Below are 18,869 nucleotides of genomic sequence, written 5' to 3' on the forward strand. Positions count from 1 at the left end.
CTGAAAGTTAAAAGAATGAGGGCGACCTCACTGAAACCTGTCAAATGGTGAAAGACCTCAAGCGAGTGGGTGTGCACAGGATGTTTCCTATGGTAGGGAGGCTAAGATCAGAGGACACAGGCTCAGAATAGAGGGACTTGCTTTCTGATCAGAGATGAAGAGGAATTTCTTTCATCAGTGGTGAATGTGTGGAATTCATTGCCACAGGCAGCTGTGGAGTCCAAATCATTGGGTATTTATAAGGCAGAGGTTAATAGATTCTTGATTAGTCAAGGAGAAAGCAGGAGACTGGGGCCAAAAGGAAAAATGGATTAGGTATGATGAAAGGGTGGTGCAAACTCAATGGGCTAAATGGCCTAATTCTGCCCCTATATCCGTGGTCATTTGCTTATTCTGATGCACACATTGTATTGGTATCTGCTCAACTTGAGCTATACCCTCATTGTGCACTTATGGAGGACACATACAACACGTGAAAGCAGAAGTAGGATACCTTACCATATACTGCAACTCAGTTCAGCAACATGAATGCAACTCAATCATTGAATATAACAAGTATCTTCAGGTCCTTTTAATTTTGTACTTGTGCTCAGATGGGAATCAAATGTCCAAAACAAACTTTTGATTCAATTTCTATTCCATGAACACAAAAGCATGTCAGAGAAGGATTTTCCTGAAAAGACATACAGGCCACCGTACTGTCAAAAATACAAATGGAATGAAGTATTGTTCCAACTATTTAAATCATACTAGACTAAATGAACTAGTTTGAAGCTATGCTTTAAAATTAATAAAGCTTACACAATTATTTGAAGTACTAATTCAACATTAAATTTGTGGTTATTTTTCTAACCTGGTAAAGGGAGGCAACTAATGATATTATTGACATATGAAATTGCATTCACTGAAGAATAATCCAAATATTTGACTATAACCCAGTACCATCAAAATATTTTTTCCATTTTCTGTACACTCAGAATAAACTCCAGTGCATAATGTTATTTCAATTATTTTCCACTTCACTCCTCACTAAAATGACTAGCAATTCATTTTAAAAACACTCTCATCCATTAACCACAGTCATCAGAATTGTAAACTTCTGAACTGCAGCCAATGAGTTGCATCAATCTTTAAACAAGGAGAGTAATACTGTACATATAGTCATGCTTTAAATGTACCTTGGCTCTAAAGTGCAGTGGGAAGGGTACATCCCTAGCACCAAATGACAACATTTCACTATGTTTCAATGTATATGTGACTAATAAATATAATCTATTAGCTTTCTCCTTTGGTAATTAGTTAGATCAAGTCAAAGTTCATAATCACATCTAAGAATCTTGGAGAACTTAATTAACTAAGGAATGTTGTAGCTCATACAAACCTGCACTGGACAACAAAGGTTCTGTTTTCTGAATACTTTTTTGGTAGATTTTGGGCTGCTGATCATGGAAATCAGCATAAAATTTCCTTATCAGGCACAATTTTTTTTTGAAATTGCCTACGTGTTATTTCAAGTCAGAATAACTGATGCCAAGATACTTTGTTGATCCACAAATCAAACAGGTTTTTCAAATGACAGGGAATTCAAAGAGCTTCTAGTGGGGCTGGAGAAAAATCACCTGGAAGGCATGCAAGATGTTATTGGAATTTTCTTGGCAACTTAGAGCACCGAACTATGTGCAGCCGGTTGACAATGTGCTTCAAGAATACAAGACCATGAAGTACAACATGTCACTAAAGATTCATCTTCTGCATTCCCATTTAGACTTCTTCCCTGCCAATCTTGACACTATCAATGACAAGCATGTGAAAGGTTTCACAGGACTTTGCGGTCATGGAGAAACTGTATCAAGGCAACTGGAATGTATTAATGCTGGCTGGGTATTGTACCAAGAAGCCTCATATACTGGGTGCAAATGAAAATTATCAACAAAATGTTTTAAACTTAGTTGAACTACTGCAAAGTGCCAGCACTATTATGCAATGAAATGCATTATATTCAATGAAAGTTAATTTCTTATTTCTCCAAATTCCTGTGATGCAAGTAGTTTGAAATTATATTTGTTCAGCTTCAAGCAGTTTATAAACAAAAAATAAGGAAGCAACACATGCAGAAAAAATTGTCATTCAGTGTTAGCAGTGCCTAGATAATTTCACTTTAATTTTATGCAGAACATGTATTTTTAGCTAGGATAGTATGTGTTACTTACTCTTTATTGCCATTGTGAAGGCAGTGGTGAGCTGAATCAGACACGTTTTCCAACTTACAATTCTGCCTTTTCTGCCCTTCCCAGCTGACCATCTTAATTAATCGCTGCACTATTGCCTGCTGGAATTCCAACCACTATGTTATTGCAGAGGTTGATAGTGTGAAATTGTTTCTAGAGAAATTGGCTCAAGAGATTGTAGAATGCCTACAAAATAGCTTTTTAAAGCAGATTGTGTTTTAGCACACCAGAAAAAAAAGCAATTAGAGAGTTTAAGGTAAAGGAAATCTTAGGAGACAGTGATCATAGAATGTTGAATTCACCCTGTCATTTGAGAGAGAGAAGCCAAGTCAGATGTATCTGTATTACAGTTGAGTAAAGGGAATCACAGAGGCACAAGAGGGGATCTGGCCAAAGTTGAATGGAAGGGGACAGTAGCAGGGATAACAGGTGGACAACAATGGCTGGAACTTTTTTTTTTGAGAGCATTTGGGAAGGCACAGGATAGATTAATCACAAGGAAGTATTTTAAAGAATGGGGCAACAGTGGCTGACAAGTTAAGACAAGGACAAGCAAGAATTAGTGGGAAGTTAGTGGATTGGGAAGCTTTTAAAAGCCAGAGCAACTAGAAAAAGCGATAAGGAGAGAAAAATAATAAATACAAAGGTAAGCAAGCCAATAATATAAAAGAGGATACCAAGAGTTTTTCCAGATATACAAATAGAAAAAGAGATGCAAGAGTGGATATCAGACTATTGGAAAATGAAGCTGGAAAGGTAGTAATGGGGAACAAACTATTTTGCGTCAGTCTTCACTGTGGAAGACACTAGCAGAATGTTAGAGATGCAAGTGTGTCAGGGGCAGAAGTGAGCGTCGTTGCTGTTACTAAAGGAGGTGGTGCTTGGGAAACTGAAAGATCTGAAGGTAGACGAGTCACCTGGACCAGATTGATTAACACCCCAGATTTCTGAAGGAGGTAGCTGGAGGTATTGTGAAGACATTAGTAATGATCTTTCAAGAATTGTTAGATTCTGGAGTAGTTCCAGAGGACTGGAAAATTGCAAATGTTAGTCTACTTTTTTTTTAAAAAAGGAATGGAGGAAGAAAGGAAATTATAGGCCAGTTAGCCTGACATCAGTGATCGGAAAGATGTTGGAGTCTATTAAGGATGAATTTTCAGGGTACTTAAGGCACTGATGAAATAGGTCGGAGTCAGCATGGTTTCTCAAAGGAAAATTTTGCCTGACACATCTGATGGAATTCTTTGAAGGAATGACAGGCAGGATAGACAAAGGAATGTCAGTGAATGCTGTTCACAGAAAATGCCACACGATGCTGCTAAACCAGATAAGAGCGCATGGTATTACAGGAAAGATACTAGCATGGATAGGTCAACTGACTGGCAGGAGATAGAGTGGGAATAAAGGGAGCCTTTTCTGGTGGGCTGCCAGTGACTAGTGGTGATCCACAGGGATCAGTGTTGGGAACACATTGTTTCCTGCTGTACAACAGGTCAATAATCTGGATGACAGAATTGATGGCTTTGTGGCCAGGTTTGCAGATGATACAAAAATAGGTGGAGGGACAGGGAGTCTGCAAAAAGACTTGAGATTAGGAGAATGGACAATGAAATACTGCAGATGGAAGATATTGTTGGGAAGTGTATGGCCACACAGTTTGGTAGAGAAAAAAAAGGGCACAGTATTTTCTAACACAGGAACAAATTCACAAATCAGAGGTAAAAGGAGAATTAGGAGTCCTCATGCAAGATTTCTTCCAGGTTAACTTGCAGACAGAGTTAGTGAAGGCAAATGCAATTTTAACAGTCATTTCAAGAGAACTAGAATACAAATGCAAGGATGTAATGCTGAGGCTCCAAGGCATTTGGTCAGTCTGCACTTGCATCACACACTGGGTTGCTCTCTTCACTTACCTGATGAGGTAACTGTAGCCTTTAGCCAGGAGCAGATGTTGTCAGGCAGTGCTTCAGAGTGGTTCAACATTTGACCACTACACTCTCCAGCTGGCAGGTCAGCAGTGGTGGCCAAGTCACTGCCCATCCGCTCCTGACTTCCAGCTCAACTCCTCTCGCCTGCTTCATATCCAACAAGAGGCTCTTCCTGCTTCCTTCCCCATCCTGTGAGCTGCTTGGTTCTTGCTCTTTTCATCAAGAGCCAGCACAGACAGCAACCTCCATGCTGAGCTTGCTGGGAACCCTCTACAGCCCATCTCCAAGGAGATTAGCCACATCTGCCACCCTTTGTCCCTGCACTCCTAGACTAAGGACTGGTACTTCAAGGCCTTCCTCTCCTGAGCCTCTTTGCATCCTTCATCCCATGGTACTGTGAGCTCAACCAGGATGATTTTCTTGTCTTCAGTGGACCACAGTACGATGTTTGGTTGAAGTGTGGTTTGCACCACCTCCAGGAACTGCAGCTTCCTCCCCACGTTAACCCTCATCTCCAATGATTTGGTAGTTTGCAGCAGGCTGGATTTAGGCCTCTTTGACTGACTGTTATGGCCCTCTCCTTGATGAAAATGACTCCCCTGTTTGGCTCTCTGCCAACTGGTCTCTTTTTACCCCCTCCCACTCCAGTGTGTCAGAAGTGACAGCAGAACCTTGTTGTGGGACCACCTTGTGGTGAACTATGTGCCTGTCTGGACACGCCCCCTTCTGACTGCTCCTGTGGCTCCTCCCACAGGCCCCTGTATAAAGGCGATCGAGGTCTGATCCTCTGCCTCATTCTCCAGGATGTAATATGATGGTCACTCACTGCTGGTTCCTTCTTCAGTCAATAAAAGCCGATATCTCGCCTTACGTCTCAGTGAGTTATTGATAGTGCATCACACCTACTCCATCCTTGTGTTAAAGCTGTTTTGCATTCTGACAGCGAGTGCGCCAGCGAACCCCGCTGATCACAAAGCGTGCAGTTAGAGTCCTCTCTCAGGCCCCATGTGTAAAGTTGTGATGGTGTAGGGAGAGTGTCACACACAGACTGCAGGAAGAAAGAAATGTAGGTCTGCAGTCACCAACAGTCTGCCCAAGTGATCCTGTATTTGGAAGATCCCATTTTGACCAGGTGCCCTGTGAACACAACTGCACTGCCTTCGTTAACCTCCTTTTGTCCTTGTGGCTTCGTACTGCTGCCTGGACCATGTCACACTCCATCATTGGAAGTATGCAGAGCTGAGGCCTTGCCATCCCAGGCATGGGTCGCCAATGATGCTTCATTTACAGGGAGCTCACTGCCTGGTCTACAGCCGAGTTGGCAGTCCACTTTCGGCCTGATCTTGTTGTGACTCCAACTTGATTTATTAGCTTGCCTTCAGTGTTAACGCAACTCTACACTTTGCCACCTTGAACTCCTCCACTATTGATGACAATGGGAGCCATAGCTGGCCTGATCTTACAGAGCCCCACTGAAGCAAAACTTGGTGGGGGTGGGGGCAGAAATCCCCAGCCCCCTTGCAAGTGCTTGTTGACTTTCCTCTCGCTGCCTTCTACATTGGCTTTTCACGGTGGATGAGTTCCCATGACAAGAACAGCCTTGGTAGGAGACCATGTTGTGGCTTGAATCTCTTAAATTTACCAGCGAGTCTGGTTTTCTCTATCTTCTTCAGCCACTCCAGTCTGCTTTATAGTATCAGTGATGTTGATGCTGTTCGTCATTGGTGCATTAAACCACTCTCCAAGACACTTTATGGGTTGTCCTCTATGGAAAGAATGACATTTGAAGTCTGAACTTGCTAGTAACCTTGCCCTTTTTGATCACCATGCACCTGGACTTCCTGGCCTTGCAGGTCATCCTAGCCCAGGTAGCTATCATGTCCAGGGTTTCCATTACCCATCTTGCTTGGACATAGGTTACAGTGGTTACTCTGGTATCAATGAACACACATATTGCAGGTTGTTTTTGAGCAGCTTTTGGCCTCTAATCCAAGGAGGAATGTGTTGGCAGTGAAGGGGGCGGGGCGGGAGAAAGCAGAGGTGGTTCACTAGAATGATCGCAGGAATTAAAAGGGTTTCTATACGAGGATTGTTTGATTGTTCTTTAAATACTTGAGGTTAAAAGAAAGAGGAATGATCTCATTAGAAGCTATCGACTATTGATAGGCCTAGAAGGAGTAAACTTGGAAAGGATGTTTCCAATAGAGGGAGTGTCTAGAACCAGAGGGCAACAGGCTCTGAATACAAGGCCATCCCTTTAGAACAGAGATGAAGAGGAATTTGGTTAGAGGATAGTGAATCTGTGGAATTCATCGCCACAGCTGCTGTGGAGGCCAAGTCACTGTGTATATTTAAAGTGGAGGTTGGTAAGTAAGGGCATCCAAGGTTTCAGGGAGCAGGAACGAGAATGGAGATGAGCGGGATCATATATCAACCATGATAGAATGGCACAGCAGACTTGTTGGGCCAAATGCTCCAATTCTGCTTCTACACATCATGGACATTTTACTACAATAAAAGTATTATAGAAGGACATGAAATTAAATAAAATGAATTGCAAATATTATGGTCTGATGGACTAAGTATTGGGAATAGTTAACTTGAATAGTTAACTTGAATAGTGACTGCTCAGACACATAGACATCGCAAGAAATCTGTGCATCTTTCCCCACAGCAAAGCTACCTGGAGCTCAAGGACACAGATTTAGTAAGATACTGGCTTCATACACAAATCCAACCCAATGAACAGGGTCATTTATAAAAAGGGGCAGAGAATGAAATCCTCCAGGCTGTATGCCAAGGATGAAAAGTAGCAGCAACACAAGGCATTTATAGCAGACCCTCCATCTACTTGGATTGCTTTCTCAGGAGATTAGGTCACCATCTCGTACACCTTCCACGCCACAGCAGGTGATCAATACCATATTTTGGCTTGATGTTTATTGCAATATTGAAAGGACAAGGTCCAAAAAATAAAAATAAACCAAAACACTTAATTTTATTTGCCATATCTGCTTAATTCCTTCAAGTCTAAAAAAATTTAAAAAGTTTCTAATAGCACAATTAGATAAATAGAACAAAACTCCATCCAAATTTATTGGAGGAATGCAAATTTTTTTTAGAAGTCATGGATGTAAATACTCATACGCTGTTGGCATGCTTGTCACTGTTTTGAGCCTTTTCACACAAGGCTGATAGTCGAGTCTGCGGGGAAGAAAGAAAATAGTTCATCAAGTCATCCATCTTTTTTGTTTAAAAAACAGATCTTTTCTAGTTCAGGGATTAAATCTTTATTTTAGATAAAAGTATAGTCATACATGTAATTAGGGTCAAATGCAAGCAGAATACAATGTTTTGTTCTAATTGAAGCCTTAGTAGATGAGCAACAATGCTTTGTTCACAAATCGAGAGTTTGAATACAGCTAACAGCATTGGTCCAAATAGTTTATGGAAAAACTAACAAATTCAGCATAGAGATTGGTTTTTGGATTAGGCAGGAATTAACTTTGTGTCCAGTTCTTCATTTCTGATTTGGAGAGGCAGCAAGTCTAGAAAAATATTAAAATAAGGACTGTATGTTAAAGGCCTATTACCCACAATTGGTTAGAATTTCCAATCTTTGTGGATAGATGTGGAATGATTGGTTTGGGGGTAACTGGAGGACATTTTCAGATTATCCAGGCTTTGTTGGGGATTTTCCTTTCCAAAAAGGATCTAAAATAATTGTTCCGTGTAGTGGACAATATGCACAGTTGTCAGAGTTCCAAGACCCATGAACAAATGGGGTGACAAGATTGCTCATCTTTCAGTTTTTGATTGCCTTTAGCTAGGCATCAGAAGGCAGTTTTCTGTGGTTCCAGGGTCTTTTTGCCTCCGAGGTTTATAGCAAAGAGAGCATATCGGTGTCACATAGCACGACAAGTTCTTTGAGTAATTGATCCTTAACCTTACATGTCATTCATCACAGGATTTGATTGCAAATAATCATTGATCAGGCAATCACTGGAATAATAGAGCATGTTTTCAAACAAATAGGTTGTTCTGTTACATCTGCCCTTCAACAGAACATCCTTCCCACAGATTGTATGATCCCTCACTGCTCTTTGATTAGTATCATGTTCCTACACTTCTTACCCAACTGCAGTGTTGGAATTAGAAACATGTTTAATTGCATATATTAAACATTTCCAGACACGTTACTTACTGTGCCCAATATTTCCTGCACAATTTAAACAGGCCCAACTTGTAAATTGATCAAATACATAGCAAATCTGGAAGTTCTTTTCCCTTCAGCCAGATTTCAGGTAACCATCACCACCTTTGTTCCTTTACACAACTTATATTGCCATTCAATTAACATTAGTCCTCAACTACTGGCATTACAATTGAACTTCTAGCTAAATCTCTCAATCAGTAATAATTGTGGAATTGCTCACATCACCTTCCAAACCAATGAAAGTATAAGATTACTAGACAAGCTAAAATTTCAGCCTACTTCTTGCAATTTTTCCTTAAGGAAAATTCATGTTCTGGTCTAGTTTCAGTTGCAACTTTCCCACCACCCTCAATATTTTCGACTCCAAGATGCCTTTTTATGCCCCCAATATTCAGAAACATTGAAAATTATAATGATGCTCATTATAAAATAGCTTTGTCTTTAAAATATTAAAATTTTTCTATGAACCCCATTCAGGAATGGGAGGTCTTATAACTGCCCCTTCCCTATGTTTGTGGCATATTTCAGGACACCACAATGACAGGGCTCCACTACCATACTTTTGGACTCCTACCCAAAGTCTGGCTATGAAACTGTCGTGACAGATGCACCACCATGTTCCAGACATTGTACATCCAACTGCAGTAAAGTATGGCTCCAAAACAATGTAGTTTTAAATAGTTGAAATCAAAGGCTCTAATTGGAACTATTGACTCCAGTCAGCATGGATTTATCATCACCCTTGTTTTCCCCTTACAGCGAGGACATTTCTGCCTTTCCTGCAAATCGTTGCCAGACAAGCTAACAATTCAGAGACAGTTGGAACTGAGAGAGATGGACGGGGCCAAGTGTTGTCAGCTGTTATTAGTGGAAGCCAACTTTACTGATCACCACTCAGACAGCATGAAAATCAATATTCAAACTGCACTGATTCGCACAAAAGCTTCAAGTGAAAGATTTAATCATTCAAAGAGTTGGTGAAAATGATTCTTGCCACCTTATTTGAAAGCTGTGTGTGCAAGTTAATTTAAAAAAATGATTTAAAACAATCCTTTGAGCCTTAGCAGCACATCAATTTTCACAAAATAATTTGAAGCAAAGAAAGACGCTTACCACTAGCAACTGGATCCCCTGAAGGGCTTGTGGATCAAGTGACTGAACATCAATATTATTTACTTCCTCGCCAGCAGCACTAATTGCCTAGGTAGTAAAGTTTGAAACATCACAACTGTCAGTAAATCCATTTGCACATCCAGAGTAATTAAATAACCCGAGTAGCTGCTTTAGACATGCAAAAAGACGAATAAATAATCCACCGGTTTTTACCCTTCCAAAGTGCCAGAATCCTTTCCGTAAATCATGTGCAGGAAAATGCAAGACATTGCTACTTCTGGAAATCTCAGAAGCTAAATTACTGGTTATACCACCAGTGCAGAGGGGGAGAAAAAAAAGTGAAATTATCCTCACTCAGATGTAAAGTTGTCAAATCTCAGACAGAAGAGGAGAGAAAAAGAAAGCTTTCCTTAAAATGAAAAGCACTCCCAGAACAAGTTCCATTTTACAGCAAAACACAGCTTTCCGCATGGATTCTATTCCAGCACTTGCTCATGTGGCCAGAGCAAATAAAAAACATTTTTGTCATCTATATTCTGATTGGAAGAGTCTGAAATGCATGCATTAACATCCATAGCAAAAAAGGTTTTAAAACAGGGAATTCACTGGCAAGTATTCAGTGGATTCAAGTTCATTAGTTTATAGATGTTAATTGGAGAGATCTCAGAAGAAACTGATGTGAAGGACTGAGACAGTATACAGACTAAAGATTATTACTCTGACAGGAGCATTTCAGTGGGGATGAAGAATTATAATACCTTGTAACAAGGTCAAGAATGACCTGTCCAGCTGCCGAAACAAAGGCAAAATTTGTCTGAATAAATCAAAGCATGGAGTATTTGGACAGAGAAGAAAGGTGCAATAAAAAACATGCCGATTTTAATTACTAAAATGGATAGTCTTTTTGACAAATTACCCATCATTTAAGGTCTCCCAACAAAACATTAGACTGGAAGATGGAAGAGAATTATTAAAAAACTAACCTCAAGGGCCATTCCAATAATAGAAAGCATCGATTCACATTCCTGATTCGTCTTCTAGATGGTTAGATGAATTGCTTGCCACAGAAAAGCCTTTCTCAGAGACAGTATGTGGCTGGTCTATTTAAAAACCTTTGCTGATAAAGACCCAGAATATCAAGATGGAAGTAATTAAGCCCTGGAACCTGGAGCTACTCATTCATGGAATGAACTTTTTAGGTATAATGCTGCTGAGAGTGTGCAGGAAAACAGGAGAGAGAAATGAGGAATAGAGGACAGGTTATTGAAATAGCTCAAGGACAAATTGTAGAATCCTTGAAAGGGTTTATAGCCTGAAGATTCTGCAGAGTTGAAGCACCAAATCAAGATTGCGGATATAGATTTCAATCATGACAGGGAAAAATGATATTCAATAAACTTGGCATACAAAATGTCAAATTTGTAGTAGACTTTGGGGCTACATGCAGTAACACCTGCATTTCTAGGTATCATACAGTAGATTGGAGCTACTCAATAAAGTTAGCCAACGTGAAATTGGGAATAATGGTCTTGTTCGAGAATTGGGAATGGAATAGAAAATTCCAGAACATTCCCAAATCTTGAAAGCTCAAGGCAAAACATTTCTGAAGAGATAATGCATAAGGCACGAGTATAATTAAAGACATCTTTAAAAATTAACCCACTCTACAGTTGAAAGACACTTACCTGCCCATCAGCCAAATGTATTTTGATAATTGGCAGTGACCTATTCACACGTGAAGGATACGAACATTTGCTTGTTTTTGGTCCACTTCTGATTTTAAAAGAAATCAGATCAGAAGTTTCTACAAACTTTTTTTTAAAAAAAAGACAACAGCTAAGGTTATAAATGTTCTGACTAATCTCAAAGAGTTAAATGACTGTTTCCATCATGACCCTGAAGTGTATAATCTACAATTAAAATACAAAATGGAAAGAGCTATTCAAGTTGAAATCTAAAAGAATCTCAAGAAAGACTTCAATACACTGCAGACACTGTGGGACAGGGATACCAACAAATTCTATCAGTTTTCTTCCTGAACAAATGGTACAAGCCATATGACAATGCTTTACCAACATATCTGACAACAAGCTAGACTGCATTTTGTTGGCAAGAGGGGTACCCACCTGGTCACAGTTTTCCTAAACAGACAACATATCCCACCCCCCCCCCCCCCCCAGTATACACTGCCCTCAGCATAGTATGATGGGAAAGAAATGGCCACTCACTTATTGTGGTAAACCATGTATACCTGTCTGGACACGCCCCTCTGCTGACTGCTCCTGTAGCTCCTCCCACAGACCCTTGTATAAAGGTGATTGGGGCACTGCTCCTCCCACAGTCTTCAACATGGTCGTGCTCGTTTTCACTGTTAATAAAAGCCTATCCTTGTGTACTCTACTTCCAATCTCCTAGAGTTATTGATAGCGCATCACTTATGTGCTGTGGGTGTGGAGACAGATGCAAGGGACTGTGTCCCAGTTCACCCCCAACAGCTGCCTGAGGACCGACTCTCAGATCTACAGGCTGTGCCGAGGGATGTATATTGAGACAGATGACATGTGCAGTAGGAAGGTCATCAACTCATTTAGGGATAGCTTTTGGTCTGCAGGTCTCCCAGCACAATGAGATGTTTGTAAGGAAAAGCTGCTGACAGGCACAGTCTAGGCTTTAGGATTGAGTGCTGAAGGATGCACAGAAGCAGCCAGCACCAAAGCTCTTTGAGGAAGGATCATAGTTCGGTTCCTTCTACTACTGTACTTGGAGGGACAGAGTTAAAAAGAGGGGAAAAAAAATCAAACAGTGAAAGGGACATCAATTCAAGGAGTCACATGAACAGCAATGATGCTACACTTGTTTTTTCTCCTTTAAATTTTATACTGTGGAATGCAATGTCTATGAATGTAAAGGTTAAAAATACTTTATTCCTTTGTGTATATTTTAATCATGAACAAGGTTCATTTTCTGAAATAAAAAAGACTGCAAATATTGGAATCTGGAGCAACACACACACACACACACACTGCTGAGATCTTCCAGCATCGGTAGGAGGAAAGAAATCATTGATGTTTCAGGACAAAACCCTGCCTCAGAACAGAGTAGAAAGGTGAGATGATTAGCTCCGAGGTGAGAGGGTGGCAAGAAAGGACTCCGAGGCGATGAGACGTAGATGGTGCCAGGTAGAGGTGATGAGTGGGGCTGGAGTTGGAAGACTCAGGCAGACAAGTTTAAAAAAAACAGCAGGTTGAGCAGAGCAAGGTCAGGGGGACGGGAACGCAAAGGTGTGATACAGCTCTGGAGGGAGATAAGCAGGTACACCAGTGCTGGATCCTGATAAGTAAAGGTGAAAAAGAGAATCCAAGGAGAAGGGAGAGGTGAACAACTGTCAGAAGCAGGAGGCCAGAACCTGTGAACAGGAAACTGGTGGATGGAGAAGGGGGAAAAAGGCAACAGAAATGGCAGCACCAGGTGAGCAGAAGGAGAAACAGAAGGGAGGAGAAGAAAGGGGAGTAAGATTGAAAAGGTCAATTATTTGTGCTATAGTGTTGTAAACCACTCAGGCAAAGATTAGGTGCTGCTCCTCCATATCTGTTGGGCTTCATCCTGGCAGTACAGAAGACCAAAGATGGACAGGTCAGAGGGGGAGAGGAGAGGGAAGTTGAAATGGTTGGCAAGTGGGAGCTCCAGATGGCCACTGTGAACTGAGTGTAGTTGCTCTACAAAACTTTGAAATCTAAATTTTACTATCTTAGATAAAAGGGAAGTAGGGAGGGGGATGGAAAACAAGTAGCTGGGTTTATTCGTTTGTCAGGGGCCCACATTTGACCAGTTTTGTAAAAACATTCCAAAGTTGCACCAAAACAGTAAATCAATTCAGAAAATAAGCTTAACATCAGGACTTAACAAATCATTAAACAATTTGTTAAAAGTAACTTCTAAAATTGTCATAAATACACTAAACATGGGTATTTTATTTCAAACATGGTAAATACACTAACCTTCCATCACTCATAGGGTTCTTTGTTGAGGCTCCTTGACGAGTGCAAGCCTTTTTGTTGCCTGGTTTTGGACTACCGCATATACGCATGAAAAAAATATTGAATAGATAAAAATGTTGACAAACCTATATTCAGCATTTATGTTTGACATTGAAGACAGACATTTAAAGTGTTGCACTTCTCAGTTAGATACCAGTACCTTCTAATGCACATTTCCTTGTCGTGGCTGAAGAATGAACTTTTTGCTTGCTGTACCTGCAATAAAGTTCAGATGCAGCGTTTAGTGTAGATTGTACTGCAAACCATGGCAATGGCAAGCAACATGCAGTCGCTTAGTCCCAAACAAATATTCTTTCTAAATTTTGTTCTACTCTTCTTTTTGTTACCATACAAAAACAAGTTCCTGCAAAGTGAAAACCATGAACATTTGGGATGAGGTGTAGTGTCCTTTTAAGGAAATCTAAATAGTAGCTTTAATTCAAGGGTTCTCATCTAGCCACGATAACTTCACAAGGCTACAGCTTAAAAACTCGACATGTCAACAACCTTTCAATAAAGAAAAAAGTTTTGGCAGAAAACTTCTTTCACCGCCCTGTCTTTCTCTATACAACCATTTAGAAGTCAACGTGGATAGCAAATCCAAACCCTGAAACCAGAGTAAGTCTCAAAACAATGAAGGAAACCAACAATCTCACATCAAGCTACTAATTCAATAAATTATCAGAAGGCAAATTAGCACTTTCCTTATTAACAGGTTACTTGAGATAAACATGACCCAAGACTTGTACATGGGAACTTACTTTTGGAACTGAAGGAGATTTCACAGTTAATGCCTTTGTTCCACCTTTCGGTTCTGTAGTACTTGAAATCACTGGAGCTTTATCTGAAAAAGATACCTTTTGTTGGCATTAAACAATCTATAATTATATAGAAACTGCATGTTTTTCCCCCACTCCGAACTTACCCCTTTTATTTGCCTTTTTGGCAAGTGCGGCTATTATTCCTTCATCTGGAAGATCAGCCTTTGAACACAAAAATACTTCATGTTACCCTTAAAAGATGGGTTTTAGATTACCGACTTAAATATTAAAAAAATCTAGTACTTGCATTTGTTTATCAAACAAAAAAAAAGTGCCTCCAGGTGGGAAAGCGCCTCTTTCCCATCTTGGTGCCTGGATCCACATTGCTCAAGAGTTAATCAAAGGCTGAACACCCAGCCCAACTGATTCAATGCTTTTCCATCTCACATGATGAAATTAGGAGCATTCCACTTCTGATGCTCCCTGAACATGCCCAAATTATCTTTCAACTGCAGGTCAACATACTTGCTTATGCAAAGTATCAGTGGCACAGACACAATTAGCACTTAAGGGATTAAAAGGAGTTTTGCATCATGCAGTTTGTACTTATCCCCTGTTCTTATTCTCCAGTTAACAGTTACACTCAATGGCCACTTTATTTGGTATACCTGCAAAAATCTAATCAGCCAATTGTGTTGTAGCAACTCAGTGCATTTAAGCATGCAGACATGGACAAGAGGTTCAGCTGTTGTTCAGGCCAAACATCAGAATGGGGAAGAAATGTGATCCAGATGACTTTGATAGAGGAATGATTATTGGTGCCAGATGGGGTGGATCAAGTATCAGAACTTCTGATCTTCTGGTATTTTCATGCACGTCTCGAGAGCAGTGGTTTCCAACCTGGGTCCATGGAGCCCTTAATGGTAGGCACCCACGGCATTGAAAAGATGGGAAGCCCCTGCTCCAGAGTTTACAGAGAAAAGTGTGGAAAAACAGTAAGTGGCAGTTCTGTGGGCAAAAACAACTCATATGAGAAAGGTCAGAGGAGAATGGCCATATTGGTTAATGCTATCAGGAAGGAGCCAGAAACACAAATTACCATGTGTTACAGTTTTGTGCAGAAGAGCATCTCTGAATGCACAGCACATCAAACTTTGAAGTGGATGGGCTAGAGCATCAGAAGGCACAAACATGCACTCAGTGGCTGCTTCATTAGGTGCAGGACGGACCCAAATAAAGTAGCCACTATATCGCAAGTTACTTTCTGCACCCAACATTTCAAGCCATACAGCATGGAAACAGGCCATTCAGGCCATCATGTCCACACTATTGTGCGTATTTATACTGATTTAATTAGATTACATTTAATCCATAATCTTCTATGCCATGGCAAGTACTAGAAAATTCTAGAATGTCATGACCATTATTGCTTCTACTAATTCAGGCAGCATATCCCACTTCCCTCTCAGATCCCATCTAAACAAATGATCTGCCATTTTACACCTAGCTGTATGCCATCTTGTCTTAAACAGGAAAATTATTTTACCATCTTCCCACTTCCCCCCAATTTTATACACATTTCTAACACCTTACGCTCTTCTGCTCCAGCGTACACAAACAAATCTCTCCTCCTCTCACCTCATCTCCTTGCCTGCCCATCCCTCCCTCTGCTGCTCCTCCCCCTTTTCTTTCTCTCGTGACCTTCTGTCCTCTATCAGACTCCCCCTCTTCTACAGCCCTGTATCCCTTTCACCAATCAACTCCCCAGCTCTTTACTCCACCCCACTTATTTCTCCAACTCGTCCTTCTTTCCCTCCGGTTCTGATGAAGGATCCCAGCCCGAAAAGTCCACTATACTCTTTTCAGTAGATGCTGGCTGTCCTGCTGAGTTCCTGCAGGAATGAGTGTGTGTTTCCTCATGAGTGTGCTGCTTCAAACAATAAGCAAAACAGTGAATCCCCTTCCCACCCAGTCACATCCCTTCCACAGTGCAGTAACCAGAACTGAGGGTGTGGCCTAACCAATGTCTTATAAAGCTGCAACATTTCACCACAATTGCTGTGCATTAACACAAACAAATTGCTGGAGGAACTCAGCAGGTCAGGCTGCGTCCGTAGAGGGATTGTTTCTGGCTGACGTTTTGGGTCGAGACCCTTCATTAGATTTGAAATGACACTAGGAAGGGGAGGTGGTGATGGGCGAATTGAGGCGAGGTATAAGATACTGGAGGTAGATGGGGAAGGGGGAAGCGTGAAGGGAGTAATCCGAGAAGCTGGCAAGTGATAGGTTGGAGAGCTGAAGAAATCTAATAGAAGGCAATAGATTACAGAAATAAAGAGGTGGGGGGAGTCAGATGAAGTTGATTGGCAGGCCTCGAGGGTTAGAGGTGGGGAAAGAGAAGGTATAAAGGTGCCAGAGGGGTTAAGGAAAGCACACAGGGATGAAGACAGAGGGGAGTTACAAGATGAAATATGAAGTGAAGAGCAATTATGAAGAGCAGCTCCTCCAGTCTGTGTCTGGCCTCAATGTGGCAGTAGAGGCGGCCATGGACAGATAGGTCAGTGTGTGATTTGGAAGTGATTGCCCACCTACATTCTGTGCCTCAGTTTCCCAACAACATGGAAGTAATCCAAACAGCACACACTTCCTAACAAAATACAGATTTGACCTTGGGTTGAAGAATCACTGGCAGCTCACGCACACTGCCCTCTTTTGTAGTAGATCACCCAGTTCTTCACCCTCCACATCTCGTGTTTCCTCAAGATATGACTTCTTTAATCATGTCCTTCATTTTGACCACTTTTCCTCCAGTTTATTTTGCATTATTCTCCTCAGTCAAAATGATAAACCAGAAAGCCCAAACCTGGCTTCTCTCCAGGTTAAATACCTCTGGATCAACAACATTCTTCTTTCAGGGAGTGTGCGTTTTGACTTCCTGCAAGATGGCTCGTCATCCACACATCTCCTAAAAGTACACCTGCCCTCGATTATTACAGACAACAGCCAATGTAGGAGGCTTAGCTGGAAACCGCATTGCTATAATTAGATCCCTTAGCATTAATGAGGGCTGTAAAAGGCATGCCAAGAATAAGATCTTCAGACTTATTAACTGCACCATCCCCCTGGAGCTGGCACTTATGGAGGAAATAAAATCTGGTAGCAAACTCCTACAAGTACCCAGGGCAACATAAAATGAAATCTAGAGCAAACATGCATTTTAAACTAAATGGCACACCATTGGCAGTTTCAAGCGCACAAGTAATTTTCTTACCATCACTGCAGCAACTGGAACCTGATCTGCTCCTCCAATAACTAAAATATAAGGAGGAAGAGCAAAGCAAATGCATTACAAATCAAAGACATGGAAGTGTAGTCGCCTTCGCTCCTGTTGCACAAATCAAACTGCATTAAGCACCTTCCTGAATCAACCCACATTTCTGATCATTTGTCTGTAAGCTGACTAGCATGAAGGGGATTTACTTGCATCATATTCTGTATTCTTTATCCAAAACACCACTCAGATCAATTATTATTTTACTTTGTCTTTCCTCTGTCATGGATTGACTCATACCCGGACGGGGTACATGACTTCGCAGTCCTTGACACAGATCCTATCGATACTTCTGTCCAAATCGACCATTCAGGTGAACTGAAATGACAACTGGAGATCCCGAATCAAACAGCAAGACCAGAAGTGATTGAAATCATGGCCGGTTGGCAACATTCACCATATTAATTGTTGGGGAAAGAATTTTTCCCAACTTCAAGGGGGCAGAGTCTAATTGTGGTGCTGAACTCTGAGCAGTTAACTTAGAACTGAGGAAACCCCATCGATGTGACATTGCTGCTCACATCATACTAAAACAATTCAACTAACATCTAAAATGCATTTTAGGTAGGGATAGAATGAGAAGTGGGCTGGAATGAACTATTTCATATACAGATACACAAATGACGACTGCTTAATGTAAGCGACAAAACTCGGCTGATTTCGATGGTGAAGGAATCCAAGAGATTAAATGCATAAAGGATTAAACTGAATGGGAAAACATCTCAACCATTCCTGGTTAACAAGTACTTGGAAGAGACAAGATAGAGGGATGATGGAGGATCTTTTCACTTGCAAGGAGAAAAACAGAATTAACAGATAGATGTCTTTACTGCAAAGCTTCTAGAATATGAAATTGCCATCACAAGTTTAGTTATAGTAACAGCAAGGAAAAGCAGAATAAACACTTCCAACTTCCCTCACCAAGAGGATCTGTCCTGGGATCAGTACACAAATGCCTCTACAAAGAGGGTATAGCAGGCAGAACCTCTACTTTCTTAAAGGTTTGAGCAGATTCAGCACATCATCCAAAACTTGGACAGATTCAATGGATGCACAGTGCAGCGTGTCCCAACTGGTTGTATCACAGTCTGGTATGGAAACACTAAAGCCCATGAACAGAAAAACCCAAGTAGCAGTGCATACAGCCAATACAGAGGAAAGCAGCCCTCCCCACCAGTGAGCACAGCTACAAGGTGCACTGCCATAAGAAAGCAGCATCCATCAGGTACCACCACCATCCAGGCCAGGCTCTCTT

General features: G+C 41.1%; 1 protein-coding gene across 1 annotated transcript; it reads right to left on the reverse strand.

The window, feature by feature from the left end:
- Positions 1-7,256: 7,256 nt before the first annotated feature.
- LOC132407191 (borealin-2-like) lies at positions 7,257-17,574 on the reverse strand. The gene is made up of 8 exons (XM_059993477.1): positions 17,555-17,574; positions 14,448-14,505; positions 14,284-14,366; positions 13,683-13,738; positions 13,484-13,555; positions 11,171-11,258; positions 9,486-9,572; positions 7,257-7,360 (listed from the first exon to the last, which is right to left on the reverse strand). Exons 1-8 carry the CDS (start codon positions 17,555-17,557, stop codon positions 7,298-7,300), a joined length of 510 nt encoding a protein of 169 aa, XP_059849460.1. The 5' UTR covers positions 17,558-17,574; the 3' UTR covers positions 7,257-7,297.
- Positions 17,575-18,869: the final 1,295 nt, after the last annotated feature.

Source organism: Hypanus sabinus, chromosome 17 (assembly GCF_030144855.1).
Source record: "Hypanus sabinus isolate sHypSab1 chromosome 17, sHypSab1.hap1, whole genome shotgun sequence".
Taxonomy (NCBI): domain Eukaryota; kingdom Metazoa; phylum Chordata; class Chondrichthyes; order Myliobatiformes; family Dasyatidae; genus Hypanus; species Hypanus sabinus.

Bases quoted from the DNA above. Each gene is read 5' to 3' on its own strand.
- LOC132407191 (XM_059993477.1), bottom strand. The intron at 13,556-13,682 runs GTACTGGTATCT...TATATGCGGTAG, and splicing joins AAGGAAATGTGCATTAGAAG to TCCAAAACCAGGCAACAAAA. The intron at 7,361-9,485 runs GTAAGCGTCTTT...TCTTCCCCGCAG, and splicing joins AGGGGATCCAGTTGCTAGTG to ACTCGACTATCAGCCTTGTG.